This window comes from Syngnathus scovelli, chromosome 6 (assembly GCF_024217435.2).
Source record: "Syngnathus scovelli strain Florida chromosome 6, RoL_Ssco_1.2, whole genome shotgun sequence".
Lineage (NCBI taxonomy): Eukaryota > Metazoa > Chordata > Actinopteri > Syngnathiformes > Syngnathidae > Syngnathus > Syngnathus scovelli.
Window position 1 is genome coordinate 5,961,843 of NC_090852.1, and position 12,376 is coordinate 5,974,218.

The following is a 12,376-nucleotide window of genomic DNA, read 5'->3' on the forward strand; positions in this document are numbered from 1 at the left end:
AAGTTCCCCTTTAACCAAGCATGAACAACAATTGCAAAAAGAGAAAGCATATTTTATTTTTATTTCTGGCTTCATTTGAGCTCCAAAGTTTGCTAGGCCCTGTCATTGCCTTGGTTAACCGCATGTGTAGTAACAACATGTTGACATCACTGCCCGCTCATGCGACTCGTGCGCACTTTCCAAAGGTCTTTATTTCATTTGAGTAAAGGTACAAACAGGTGTAAAAGTCCATGATTGAGTAGAGAATGTAGGAAATATAAATAATCGCAAAAGTTGGCACGACCGGCAGACCGGGGTGCTCGTCACAAGAACCAAAAGAATACACTTAAAGCATTTAAAAACCTGCAAAAAGTCTTAAAAAGTGAAGAAAACCTGCAATTGGCACGGCAAGCTCCAAGTGGGGAGTGTGTGGAGGAGGTCGGAATCAGAGCGCCTCATCTTTCCGCTTTTCAGCTGAACCACAAATGCAACAATGTGTTTACCATACTTTAGCATGTTAGCATAGCGCTCACCAAGCTTGAGTGGTATGGGAGGGGGGTGGTGCTTCACTGCCAGAATGTCTTTAATGGTCAAGTCATGATAATCATTGGCCAGCACGACTCTGATTGGTTATATATGTGTGTGGGCGGAGTCACAATGTTTTAGTTTTCTAAAACTTCCCTTTCCAGATGGGCTGCCACCAAATCCAAGGTGTCGCTCATTAGCTCCGAGGCTAATCTGAACGCTAACAGCCGCCGGCTGAGGCGTCCCACATGTGGTCCTGCGATACTATGGAGTGTTGCCGCGGCGATGGGGAAGACACAGGTCGGTGCTCTGGGGGGGGCGCACACTCATGGAGTGCGAGGGGGCGGTCCTCACTTCAGCAGCGCCTTGTAGAGCATTAGCGAGCGCGCGGTGCTGCCATCCTGCTCCAGACACACGATCAAGTCCCTGAGGTTGACTCTGGTGATGCGCTGACGCCAAGGCTGCCGCGGCGACGACAAGGACGAGGAGGACGAGGACGCGCCTGACGCCACCTGTGGACAGAAGAACGCGTCACATTCATGCCACAGGCGCATTTTCCTTTTCTGTAGTCAGTGTGTCTATTCAATCCAGTGTCCACTCGTCACTCTGCAATCTAAAATGAAGAAAGTCAAGAGAGCAAAAAGAGGAAGGCACCGCTGGCAGGGGATGGAAGAGTGTTACCTCGGCGGAGGAGGCGGTGGCGCCCGGGGAGTCCAACTTGCGTTTCTTTCGTGGCCCGATGGCGGCAAGCGCAGTCAGGTTGGCATCGCGTTGGCGCATTTGAGCCAACTCCTGCTGCTGCATCTGGCAACGCAAACATCACACATGTTCAAGGATTGAGACCTTTTGACTTTGGTCATTTCTGATGGGAATTTTTTGTTTAGCAGAAGTGGTGAGCCTGAACCAACCTCTTTGGCCTTCTGCTTGAGACGGGCCTGCTCGGGATCCTCCTGCCTGGCTCGACTCTGCCACACAAACGCACAGACAAATGAGAGTCAGAGGGTCAGGCCGAGCCTCGGTGGCGTTTTCCTGGTCGGGACCTTGGCGGCCTTGAGCAGGATCTCCCTCTCTTGCTCGTCCTTCCTTTGCTTTTCCAGACGCTCCAGTTGCTCGAAGAAGCGAAGCTGGGCGCGAACGTCGCCGGTCTGCTCGTGATGCTCTTCGTCCTGAGCGCAATGTTACGGCATTAACATCCTTCTCGCAAGCGCTTTTCTGGCGTTCGCTGGGAAGTCGCGTCACCTTGACAATGTCCGATCGGTGTTGAGCCAGTGCGGAAACTTTCTCCAGCAGCGAGCGCAGTCGCGACTGCGTGGCGTGCGACACCAAGTTGACCACCTCCAGAGGAACCTCGCTCACGCCCAGCCTGCGAGCTGACAGCGCATCGACACAACTTGTCACTCGGCAAGCTTTCGGAGTTGACGGCCAGTTACGTTCCAGCGAGTCGCGCACTTTCCCCGCTCCACCCCACAGTCGCTCACCTGTATCCGAAATGCGTCGGTGCAACAGGCCGGCGGGCAGGAAGGCCTCGTCCTTGCACGAGCGGATCTTGGTGCCGACCAGCTCGGAGCTGGTGGCCAAGATGCGAGCATTCTCCTCGCTCAGGTTGACGCCGGCCATGGAGGCCACGTCGTTGATGTCGTCGTCGTCTCTGCAAAAGTACCAAGAAATACAACCACTGGACCCAAAGGTTGGTGCAGTCTGTTTTTGGCCACAGTTCTTCAGCATCCACATTTACGATTGAGGTTTTGGTAAACCCGCATAAACAAACTGTAATTTATTGCAAATTTATTTTTCTTCCCTTCTCAAAAACACCGACTTGAGGGTGGTTTAATGTCACATGACTCACCTAAAAGTCCCGCCCCCCGGGTCTCCCAGCTTCTTCTGATTGGCTGGCGCCGCCAATGTGACCACGCTCTTAGTGACCATGGCGGTGGGTGCTCGTGTCAGCGTGCCTGCACAACATGCGCAAAAGCTCAGTACGGTGTTCCATTGGTGGCGACTGCTTGAAGGAAATCTTGTCAACACTCACTAGGAGTTCTCACACCCACCACCAGGGGAGCACGAACAGTCTGTATGCCACCACGACACGGCACCTGAAAAACCCCCCAAAAAAGACGTCAAATTAATGTTCTTTTCAACTTCAAGAGACAAGCCGAGAAAGACAAAGTAGCAAGCGAGGGCAAATGTTTCCGTACCACGGTGGCGAGTGGCGCGTTCATCCGGACTCCGGGCGTCGATATGGGCAAGCGGGGTCGGATGGCGGCGTTCGGGGACGGGGCGTAAGCAGAGGCCGGGGGTGCGCTCAGCGACTGCTGGCTGCTGAGTAGCGACTGACGCAAGGCAGGAAGACTTTTCTGAAAATGTAAAATGTTTGAGTCAATGGAGACGAGCAGCAAATGTTATTCATTGGTGATTTGTGATGACGACCTTGAGGAAGGGGATGAGGTAGGGCTGTGGGGACGACTTGAGCTCCGCCTGCAGACGACTGGTGAACTCCTCGGGCTCGATCTTTGCATCCTTCACACACACATTACCCCAGTGTTACACGCAAGCAGGCGAGCACGCAGCCGCATGCACGCTGACGTACGAGGAGGTCCTGAACGAGCGCTTTGACGTTCTTGGAGGTGTCGGGTGAGGGCGAGTTGTTGGACGCCAGCTTGATGAGTGTGGCCAGGAAATTTTTACACTTCTTCACGTTTTCCTGCATTTCCTGAGGACGTGAAAACACGACACACTTTGGTCGAGTGGCGTCGACGCCAACCCCCCCTTCCCCCACAACAGACGCACCTGTGACACCACCGTCACTCTGTTGCAGCTGCCGGGCACGGCCGCACCGCTCATGGGCGCCGCCGCGGCCGACTTGGCTGCGGCGCCCGTTGCGGCGGGAGCGACGGTTGTGGCCTCTGTCGCCGTTGCCATTGGCGTCTGTGCCTTCAGAGGCGGGGCCATCTTCACAGAGACACTGGCGGCGACAGACGTCACTGTGACGGCCTTTGGTCACAAAACAACAGCGCCAAGGCAACGGCAATCAACAAACTTAGCAGTGTCGGGTTTGACTGGAAGAGGAGAAAGCGCTTCACCTGTACCGAAGAGGATGAGGAAGAAGAGGAAGGAGACTGAAGAAGTCTCGTGTGGGGGGGTGTTGCCAGACGGATATTCTGAGGCGCAGCAGGAGCCTGCGCACATGTACACACAAAATCGTCACCGCTTGCTCGTATGTGTAGCAACTCTTGCGTCAGTGGCGTCACAACTCACTGGAGCGGCAGTGCTGACTCGCATGGTGGCGGGCGCGGCGGGTCTCTGAGGGACGGCGGTCACGCTGGGACTCTGCTGTGTTTTGGCTTGCGCTTGGGCCAGGACCTGCTGCGGCACCATCACCAGCTGACCCGTCTCGATACGGACCAGAACCATACCTGACGCAAGATAAACACAGACAGGTGAAGCATTTGCGTCAGAACATCTGGACTCTCGCAATGTGTCAAACGGCTCACCTGCGGGCATGGTGAACCCGGGGGGAAGCTGGATGGTGGCTTGCTGCTGAGGCCGGACGGCCAATGGGGGATGAGGGGCGGCCGGCCGGATGGTCCCGCTCGCTGGTCCGACAGTCCCGGTTGCCAGCCCAGGTCTCTGAAGCTGGACAACGCCAGCCGCTCTCACCGCAGGCTGGCCCAACCCGTTGACAGCCGGCTTGACAGCGAGGGGGCCGAGGGGCTGAGTGACAGGCGAACGGGCCGCCGCAGGGGGTGGTGGGGTCCCAGCAAGGATGTTCCCGGAAGCTGGCTGACCTGGCACCAGCATCTTACTGTGGTTCACCAGCTGAGAGGTTGAGGGGGCCCCAGGAGGTCCCACAGGCCCACCTTTGGACTCCAGGCCGTTCTGAGCGGCGCTGGGGAGTCTATGTTGGGCGGCGGAGGGAGCCGCAGACTGAGTTCCGGGGAGGAAGTTGGCCGGGGGGGCCATGACCGCAAGGGGGCTGGTCGTCGTCGCCGTCGTGGGCGACGCTGCCGTCGCCGCTGCCGGGGCAGAGTTGAGCAACTTGACGACTCCTGCGGTACCGTTCAAACTTTGCATGCCGGGCGACGCCGTCCTACCACTTGCTTCGGGTGCCCACTGGAAGCTAGCGGCGCCGGGCTGGGCGCTCAAAGTTTGGACTGCCGTCACGGAGGCGGGCGAGCTAGAAGCAGCCGGCCCGAACGACTGCGGGCCGGCCCCGCCGACCGCCGGGCCGGCGCTCCCTTCGCCGGAGGTAGAAGAGGAAGAGGGGAGATGCTGAGCGGCGGCGGGCTGGAGCTTAAAAGTCGCCCCCGGGTGTCCTTGTTGCGGCTCTTGCTCGCGCACTTTCCCTGAGAAGTGAGTGGCGACAGCCGGAGCTCCGTCGGGTCGGTCGGTAGCATAGGACGCGGGAGGGGGCTCGGACTCCCCCAGTTGCGATTCGAGCGAGCCAACTAAGTCGCTGACCGCCTTTTCGTCCACTTCATTGAAGAGCATGTCCTCCAGCGGGTCGGAGGCTCCCGCCATCTTTGATATTGGACCCTTGTGCAAATCGTATTTTAGAATTTGCGCATGCGCCGAGCACCCGCGTTGCTCTTGAGCATAGAAACATAGCAATAGATCCAACCCAAAACGCCGAACGCTTTGCACCTGTATAACCGAGAGGCCCTTCCACAAATTGTTGCTGTTTTTTTGATCCACGGAAAATGTTTTTCATTTTCTTTAATTCGCCAATTATATTATAAACTTGAAAATTGCTGGATTTGTGGCAGCGTCGTGACATAACTAGCAACATTGTTTGATTTTTTGGACGCGAGCAAATGGCGCCGCTGCGGACGTTCCTGAACATGTAGATCTAGGTGCCCGCCCGTGCTCGGTCTATGTCCCATCAGCCTTCGCGGTCGCGGGCTCTCAATGGCGGCTGAGGAGGACGGATGATGTCGAAGCCATGTTTGTAGCATGTTAGCGCGTAGCGCCGAGCAACTGAACTGACGACGTAGTCCTTAGCGCGCTCGAGTGCCCAGTTCGGACAGCTCGCTCGCCGTTACGCTACCTGGTCACATATACAGGACAACATGAGCGCCGGCGGGACGCCCTACCTCGGCAGCAAAATCAGCCTCATCTCCAAGGCCGAGATCCGCTATGAGGGTGTTCTGTACACCATCGACACGGAGAACTCCACCGTGGCTTTAGCCAAAGGTAACCCCGTTAGCATTAGCACGCTCAGCACGCTAGGCGGCTAAATCTGGAACCGGTCGAAGCTAACGCTGAAACTAGTCACTGCCAGGGTCGTTCAGTTCCCAAGGGGGGGGCAAGTTCACTTCTCTTGTTTTTGTCTTATGCTCAGACATTTCGATCAAAAGATGAGGATGACAAAATAAAAGTGCATCTTTTATTTCATGCTTGTTACATTGAGATGGTTGAGCGCCTTTTGCTTGAAGCCACCTGGCAATGTTGTTGGTTGCTCAGGTATTGACTGGTTCAACATTAAACATCACATCTAATTTTAAATGTAAGAAAAGCTGAACTCTTGTCTCCTATCTTTTGAAACAATTTCTGCAGTATACAACTAAAGCGAAGGAAGCTACCTTGCAGTTGCAATACATTTGGAGAGCACTGTTGTTGATAATTGTACTCCACACTCGGTTGTCAAAGGTTACATGGACGATCTCTGGCAGAAAACGTTGAGGCAAATTTCCAAAGATGGATCAATTCATTTGCTCCTGTGATCAACGTGTTGAATCGCGCAACAGTTTGTGACACTCCCGTAATGGCACACTCAAGCCCCCAACCGACCGTGTGTCTCCAGTGCGTTCGTTCGGAACCGAGGACCGGCCCACCGAGCGACCCATTCCCCCTCGAGATGACACCTTTGAGTACATCATTTTCCGCGGCAGCGACATCAAAGACCTGACGGTGTGCGAGCCCCCAAGGCCCACCGGCTCTCTGCCCCAGGACCCTGCCATCGTGCAGGTGCGTCGTTAATTAGCATCTATGTTGAGCAGCGACAACATAACGTAGAAGGACAAATAGCTGATGAGCTCGAGACAACTTGAGGTTATTTCAGTCTTAAGACGTGAGTCTCTCACTGGAATGAAGTCTGAAGTATTTTTTTTCCTCCTCCTCAGTCGTCCATGAGCTCCACTTCGTCGGCCGCGGCCTCGCTCCCCAACTCTTTCCAGTCGGCATCTTCCTACGGGCTGTTCATCCGGGCCACCGCCGCTTCCTATGGCCAGTTTGCTGGCACACCTCAGCTCTCGCCACACTCGGGACCTGCCGCCGGTGGTAAGTGCTTCCGTGCTTGCCTCACGGCATCGTGTCTGATACTTGTCAGTGGCAGGGAAAGAGCTCGTCTACCTGTGTAGGTGACAGTAGAAGGGCGAGCGAGTGTTCTCCAAGCCTTTGAGTCTGCGGCTGTCCTGCAGGGAGCAGCGGGTCGTCCGCCGGCATGCCGCAGAAGAGCGCAGAGCTGGCAGCCGCACGGTCGGTCGCGTCGGTTCCGAGCGCCGCCGCGGCCAATCCCGGCGCCATCCCGGGCCGCCCAGGCCAGCCTCGTGCGGCCCCTCCCACTTGGACTCGCCACCGCCCGGACGCCGCAGACGCTAGGAGGGGTGAGAACGCTTGTGCGTGTGCACTCCAGCCCTCAAAAGTGCATCGCCGACCATTTTGCTGTCATTCCCCAGCACCCAATAGCCGGCGAGGCCGAGGGGGCGGCCACCGCGGCAGGGGACGCTTTGGCGTGCGGCGAGACGACGCCAGCGTCAAGTTTGACAAGGACTTTGACTTTGAGAGCGCCAACGCACAATTCAACAAAGACGACATCGAGCGCGAGTTTCAGAGCAAGTTGAAGCTGAAAGGTGCACACTTACACGCTACTGTAGGCATTGTCACACTTTGTCAGGGGGTGGGGGCCGGGTGCATGCAATCCCCTCTGCCACCACAAGGGGCCGACTTAAGAAGGGGAATAGCACTGGCAGAGCACAATCCTCCTGTTGCTCATTGAAACTTGATTGAAGACATGAAAAGACTGAAATGGCAATTTGCTAATCGTGTCGTCCCAAATGATGCAAGCGTGTGCTGGTGGCGTTGCGTGCAGATGAGAAAAGTGAGCAGGCACTCAACGGCGAGGAAAAAGACGGCGCTGACGACATGCACCCACAGCGAGAAGATGCGCTGGGACCAAAGTGCTACTACGACAAGACCAAGTCCTTCTTTGACAACATCTCCTGTGACGACAACAGGTGAGCACATTACGTCAGCTATGTCAGCATCAAGTCTCCACTTTGCCCCGCCCCTTTCCTTACGTGTGCTCTACTTCCAACAGGAACGCTCACGACAGGTGCGGCGGCAGTGGCTTCCCCAGGTAGTCATGTGACTCACATGACATCCCAACAGTAGCGTGACCGCGCTTCCCAAGCACCCCCCCAGGCACTCCCCCAGCTCACTCAGTGGAAAAACGTCATTGACGTCTAAATACAATTCTCTGTCCCGCCCACAGGGAGCGCCGGCAGACGTGGGCGGAGGAGCGACGCATGAACGCCGAGACGTTCGGCCTCCCACCGCGTCACAACCGCGGTTACCGGGGAAGTCGGGGGAGAAGGCGGCCCGCCGGCCGGGGGTCCTCGGGCCCGCCTCAAGGGGGCGCTTTCAGGGGAGGATACAGGGGGAATCAGGCTGGCCAGGAATTTGGAGACGTCGGCGCCGCCTACAGGGTGACGCAACCTTTTTTTGCATATATGGAGAGCATTCTGATGTGTTACTGCGGTGCCTTGAGATGAGGCTCGGGCATCGAGAGACTCGAATACAAACCAAAAAAAGGAGATTCCTCGTAAGCCGCTTGCATACCATCTCCAGGCACCACCTTTCTGTTTGCCGCCAATCATCACATCTTGTCGACTGACGCCTGTTTTGCTGCTTTCAGAAGGACAAGAAGATACCTGCGTAGCGTTGACCACCAACCTGAAGATGCTTTTGTCACCAGCACTGCTTGCTGCAGTTTGCGGGGGGGGGTTGTTCACATTTTGTAAGTTGTGTTTGGGAGGTATGGTGCAGCTCTCTTTTCTACTAGACCCCCTACTCACTCACTCACTCTTCCCCAGCCTCATCTCCATCCTCATGACTTTGCGCTCAAATGTGCGGCAAAGGCTTTACCTCAGAACCAATACAATTTGCACTTCCAACTGTCTGAAACAAGAGTCAGCCTCCATGTCAAGTCAAAAGCCCCTCATCCCACATTGGCCGTCCGGCCTCAGCAGCAAGCCACCATCCAGCTTCCCCCCGGGTTCACCACCACTACCACCACCACACACAAAATAAATGATCAGCGTGAGCTGGCGGGTGTGCATGATGACTTTATGGCAGGGGTCCCCAAACTTTTTCCTGTGAGGGCCACATAACTTTTCCTTTCTCTGATGGGGGGCCGGTGTCAGTTTGCAACAGAAAAAGTGTGACGACCGTAGGGGTGCTTAAAAAAATTATTGTTTTCCAGAAAGCCACACATAACCAAATAACCCTTTCCAGGTTCTTTACAGAAAAAAAGTCAGGAAATAAATAATAACACTATTAATGAAATAAATAATAACTAAATAACCCTCTCTGAGTTCTTCACAGAAAAAAACTGGAAATAAATAACACTATTTATGAAATAAATAATAACTAAATAACTCTCTCTGGGTTCTTCATAGAAAAAAAAAGCCATGGAACATTAACTTTCTGTTGTGCCATGCACAATCTTAACAGATAAAAGTTCAGCTCAGTTGTCAGAACAGAATCTCTCTGACACATATGAGCAGTCTCTTAAAGTTCTTGTGTTCCTTCCTTATAATCCTTTTGTAGGTTCCAGTAGGCTTGTAGACACCGCTGTTTGCAGCTCTCTCTCATCAACTTCCCTGTGAAAACCACAAAGGAAGCAGGTTGAGAAACTGAACTAAGTGATACAGCACCTACACAGCACAATACATTTCAGTACCAGTATGGTTGTAAAGATGGATTTTATCCCAGTAGATTTTATTATGATTATATTTGTTTATGCTCAAAATGACTCATTCAAGTCAGAAAAGTGAGCTTACCTATGTATGTTCATCAGTGTGAACTGTGGGCCTGCATCTGGCTGGTGAGAAGTTGAATATCAGGTTCCATTCTAGTTACAGCCAGTCTCAAGCACTGATGCAAATGTTCATCTGTCAATCTTGATTTCATCGGAGTTTTCAGCAGTTTCATGCGTGAAAAGGTTTTCTCGCAGATATACGTGCTGCCAAAAACTGTGGACATTTTCATTGCGTGTTTTTTGATGTTAGGGTACGTGTCGTTTGGGAGGGCGGCATAGAAGTCAATGAGACAGTTGGGCTTGAATGTGTCTTTCAGAACATCACAGTTCTGTAACTCAGCCAACTCAAACTGATATGAAGGCTGGGCTTCATCAATGTCGGCAACAAAGGGGTTCTGAAAAAGACGGATTTCTTTTGCATGAACATGTAGTACACTAAATCGCACACCGAACTCCGCCTTCAGCATTTCCAGTGCTTCCACGCACTTTTCAGCTGGGAACGGGACCGCTGGGTTCTCTGTCGACAGCTTTTGGGTAGCAGGGAGATGGACAAAGTTGCGCTTTTTCACTTGTTCCAAAAGCAGCGCTAATTTCACCTCAAATGCTTTTATGTGTGAATACATGTCGCAAATTAGTTTCCCCTCGCCTTGTAGCTGCAAGTTAAGGCTGTTAAGTATTTCTGTCACGTCTGTTAAAAATGCGAGGTGCCATTTCCATTCTGGGTCGATCAGCTCTGGGACCGTTTTGTCTTTTAAATGAAGAAATGCGTTAATTTCGGGTAGCAGCTCGTAAAAACGCCTCAAAACTCTGCCCCGGCTCAGCCATCGGACCTCTGTGTAGTACAGCACATCTCCGTGCGCAGACTCCAGTTCAGACAGGAATTCTTGGAACTGCCTGTGTTTAAGTCCCTTTGCTCTGATGAAGTTTATGCACGACACCACAACCTTCATTACAGAATCCCACGTCAACACTTTGCAGCACAGTGCTTGCTGGTGAATCAGGCAGTGGACTCGTAGCGGGGCGGTGAGACCCCTTTTTTCCAACTCCCGGTTCATGCGTCCTATTAGACCGCGAGTTTCGCCCACCATGCTAGGAGCCCCGTCAGTCGTGATGCTAGCCAGCTTTGACCAGTCCAGGTTCAACTCCTCCATGGTTTGGCACACTTTGTCAAAAATATCCTCTCCCGTTGTAGTCCCTTTGAGACTTTGGAGGGCTGCCAGCTCCTCGCATATCTGAAAGTTTGCGCTAACTCCACGAATAAAAATGAGCAGTTGTGCTGTGTCCTGCACGTCCGTGCTCTCATCCAGTGCTAATGAAACAAAGTCAAATTCTTTTGTCTTCTGCTGCAGCTGGGCATATACATTACTCCCGATTTCTTCAACGCGTCTGGTGATTGTACTCGCTGACAGACTTACGGCATTAAATACATCTCTCTTCTCGGGACACACCTCCTCCGCGACAGCATCCATACATTTCTTAACAAACTCTCCGTCAGTGAAAGACTTACCGCTGCTTGCTATCAGTTGAGCAACCCGAAAGCTGGCCCGAACGGATGCCTGGTTCAGCTGAGCTTGGCGTACAAATGTATTCTGCTGAGATAGTAGTCCACTTTTTAGCTTTGAGAGTTTGTCTGCTCGTATTTGGCCTTGCAAGCTATCGTACTTGTCTTTGTGACGGGATTCATAGTGTCGGCGAAGATTGTATTCTTTGAATACCGCCACCGTCTCTTGACAGATGAGACAAACAGCCTTTTCTTTGCATTGAACAAAAAAATAATCGTTTGTCCACTGCAGGTTAAATACCCTGCATTCTGAATCAATTTTTCTCTTACCTAACCTTTTCGCCATTATTCCGTTCTCTCTTTGAGAGGGCGGGGCCTAGGATTTTTTTTCTGGAGGCCAAATAGGAAAACAAATCCGATAGCGTCTCTGGTATTGTTCAGAGGGCCGGGCCAAATGTGCTGACGGGCCGTATCCGGCCCGCGGGCCGTAGTTTGGTGACCCCTGCTTTATGGCTTCGTTGCTTTTTGATGAGTGTACAAGTCAAGACGACAAACTTGACGGTTTGGATTGGCAACGTCACCAACTTAGAAAATAAGTCCTGAAACTTCAACCCTAACCCTACAATGCACTTAAACTATTACGTTGCCAACTTTTGAATCTCCAACTATTAAATGTTTGCCATTTTTATTCACAACTTTCTCTTCACAAACAAGACGCCAACGCATGTCAACCAATCATTAAATCACATGACACAACGTCTGGTCGATACCAGTAACAACTAAGGTGATTCAAATAAAGAGTCTGTCCTGTTTTCTGCCGGCAAAGTCGGTGTTGCTGAATGTTTTCTGATCTCCAAATTGTCTACAGGTGGGTAGTGCAAAATTGAAAAATAAGTTGTTTCAAATATCTTACAGTAGTTCACTACACACAACGTATTGGAATTTTGTAAAATACTGGATTAGTGTACTTTTGTGTCTTAATGCCATCATCATGAAAATTGAAACAGGCTTGAAATATTTCAGTTTGTGTGTAGTGGACTGATATACAAATTTCTCTTTTTTGTCATTAGGCCGACTGAGTACTCGAAATTGTCCGTAGATGCGCTTGTGATCGTTAATAATTTGTCTACATGTGCTCTGCGATTGGCTGGCGACCAATTCGGGGTGTCCCCTGCCTACCGCCCCAAAGATTGACTTCCTGCATGCCCGCGAACCTTGTAAAGATACGCGGTTCTCAGGATGAATAAATAAAACAAATAATTCAGATAATAGACTTCACCTTCGATGTTGTCATTTTTGGCAGCCAGCTGTAGATGTACAGACGAAGTGATTTA

General features: G+C 52.4%; 2 protein-coding genes and 1 long non-coding RNA gene across 6 annotated transcripts; 1 reads left to right on the plus strand and 2 right to left on the minus strand.

The window, feature by feature from the left end:
* Positions 1-173: 173 nt before the first annotated feature.
* LOC125970092 (transcription initiation factor TFIID subunit 4) lies at positions 174-5,170 on the minus strand. 2 transcript variants are annotated; one of them, XM_049722060.1, is made up of 15 exons: positions 3,996-5,170; positions 3,760-3,917; positions 3,591-3,680; positions 3,292-3,495; positions 3,092-3,214; positions 2,932-3,021; positions 2,700-2,858; positions 2,534-2,597; positions 2,351-2,456; positions 1,983-2,152; positions 1,744-1,874; positions 1,545-1,670; positions 1,413-1,469; positions 1,186-1,308; positions 174-1,016 (listed from the first exon to the last, which is right to left on the minus strand). In XM_049722060.1, exons 1-15 carry the CDS (start codon positions 5,020-5,022, stop codon positions 855-857), a joined length of 2,790 nt encoding a protein of 929 aa, XP_049578017.1. In that variant the 5' UTR covers positions 5,023-5,170; the 3' UTR covers positions 174-854. The 2 variants fall into 2 exon arrangements, with proteins under 2 accessions (XP_049578017.1, XP_049578016.1); XM_049722059.1 differs by having other exon boundaries at positions 3,585-3,680.
* A 225-nt stretch (positions 5,171-5,395) lies between these two features.
* On the plus strand, positions 5,396-8,824 carry lsm14aa (LSM14A mRNA processing body assembly factor a). 3 transcript variants are annotated; one of them, XR_007481958.2, is made up of 10 exons: positions 5,396-5,694; positions 6,305-6,468; positions 6,624-6,780; positions 6,921-7,106; positions 7,179-7,352; positions 7,592-7,736; positions 7,820-7,858; positions 7,994-8,207; positions 8,417-8,518; positions 8,595-8,824. XR_007481958.2 is itself a non-coding variant. In XM_049722154.2 (9 exons), the coding sequence occupies exons 1-9, from the start codon at positions 5,571-5,573 to the stop codon at positions 8,438-8,440; spliced, it is 1,227 nt and encodes a 408-aa protein (XP_049578111.1). In that variant the 5' UTR covers positions 5,396-5,570; the 3' UTR covers positions 8,441-8,824. The 3 variants fall into 3 exon arrangements, 1 of the variants encoding a protein (XP_049578111.1); XM_049722154.2 differs by having other exon boundaries at positions 8,417-8,824; XR_007481959.2 differs by lacking the exons at positions 8,417-8,518; positions 8,595-8,824 and having other exon boundaries at positions 7,820-7,923; positions 7,994-8,121.
* On the minus strand, positions 8,712-12,315 carry LOC125970108 (uncharacterized). Its single transcript, XR_011086997.1, has 2 exons — positions 9,564-12,315; positions 8,712-9,383 (listed from the first exon to the last, which is right to left on the minus strand). It is a non-coding gene; the product is annotated as an uncharacterized lncRNA (long non-coding RNA).
* Between the last annotated feature and the right edge of the window lie 61 nt (positions 12,316-12,376).

Excerpts from the sequence above, each read along its gene's own strand:
- LOC125970092 (XM_049722059.1), bottom strand. The coding sequence starts at position 5,022 with ATGGCGGGAGCCTCCGACCCGCTGGAGGACATGCTCTTCAATGAAGTG. Across the intron at positions 3,918-3,995 it reads CGGGTTCACCATGCCCGCAG|GTATGGTTCTGGTCCGTATC; the intron begins GTGAGCCGTTTG and ends ATCTTGCGTCAG. Across the intron at positions 3,681-3,759 it reads GAGTCAGCACTGCCGCTCCA|GCTCCTGCTGCGCCTCAGAA; the intron begins GTGAGTTGTGAC and ends ACATGTGCGCAG.
- lsm14aa (XM_049722154.2), top strand. The coding sequence starts at position 5,571 with ATGAGCGCCGGCGGGACGCCCTACCTCGGCAGCAAAATCAGCCTCATC. Across the intron at positions 5,695-6,304 it reads CACCGTGGCTTTAGCCAAAG|TGCGTTCGTTCGGAACCGAG; the intron begins GTAACCCCGTTA and ends GTGTGTCTCCAG. Across the intron at positions 7,353-7,591 it reads GAGCAAGTTGAAGCTGAAAG|ATGAGAAAAGTGAGCAGGCA; the intron begins GTGCACACTTAC and ends CGTTGCGTGCAG.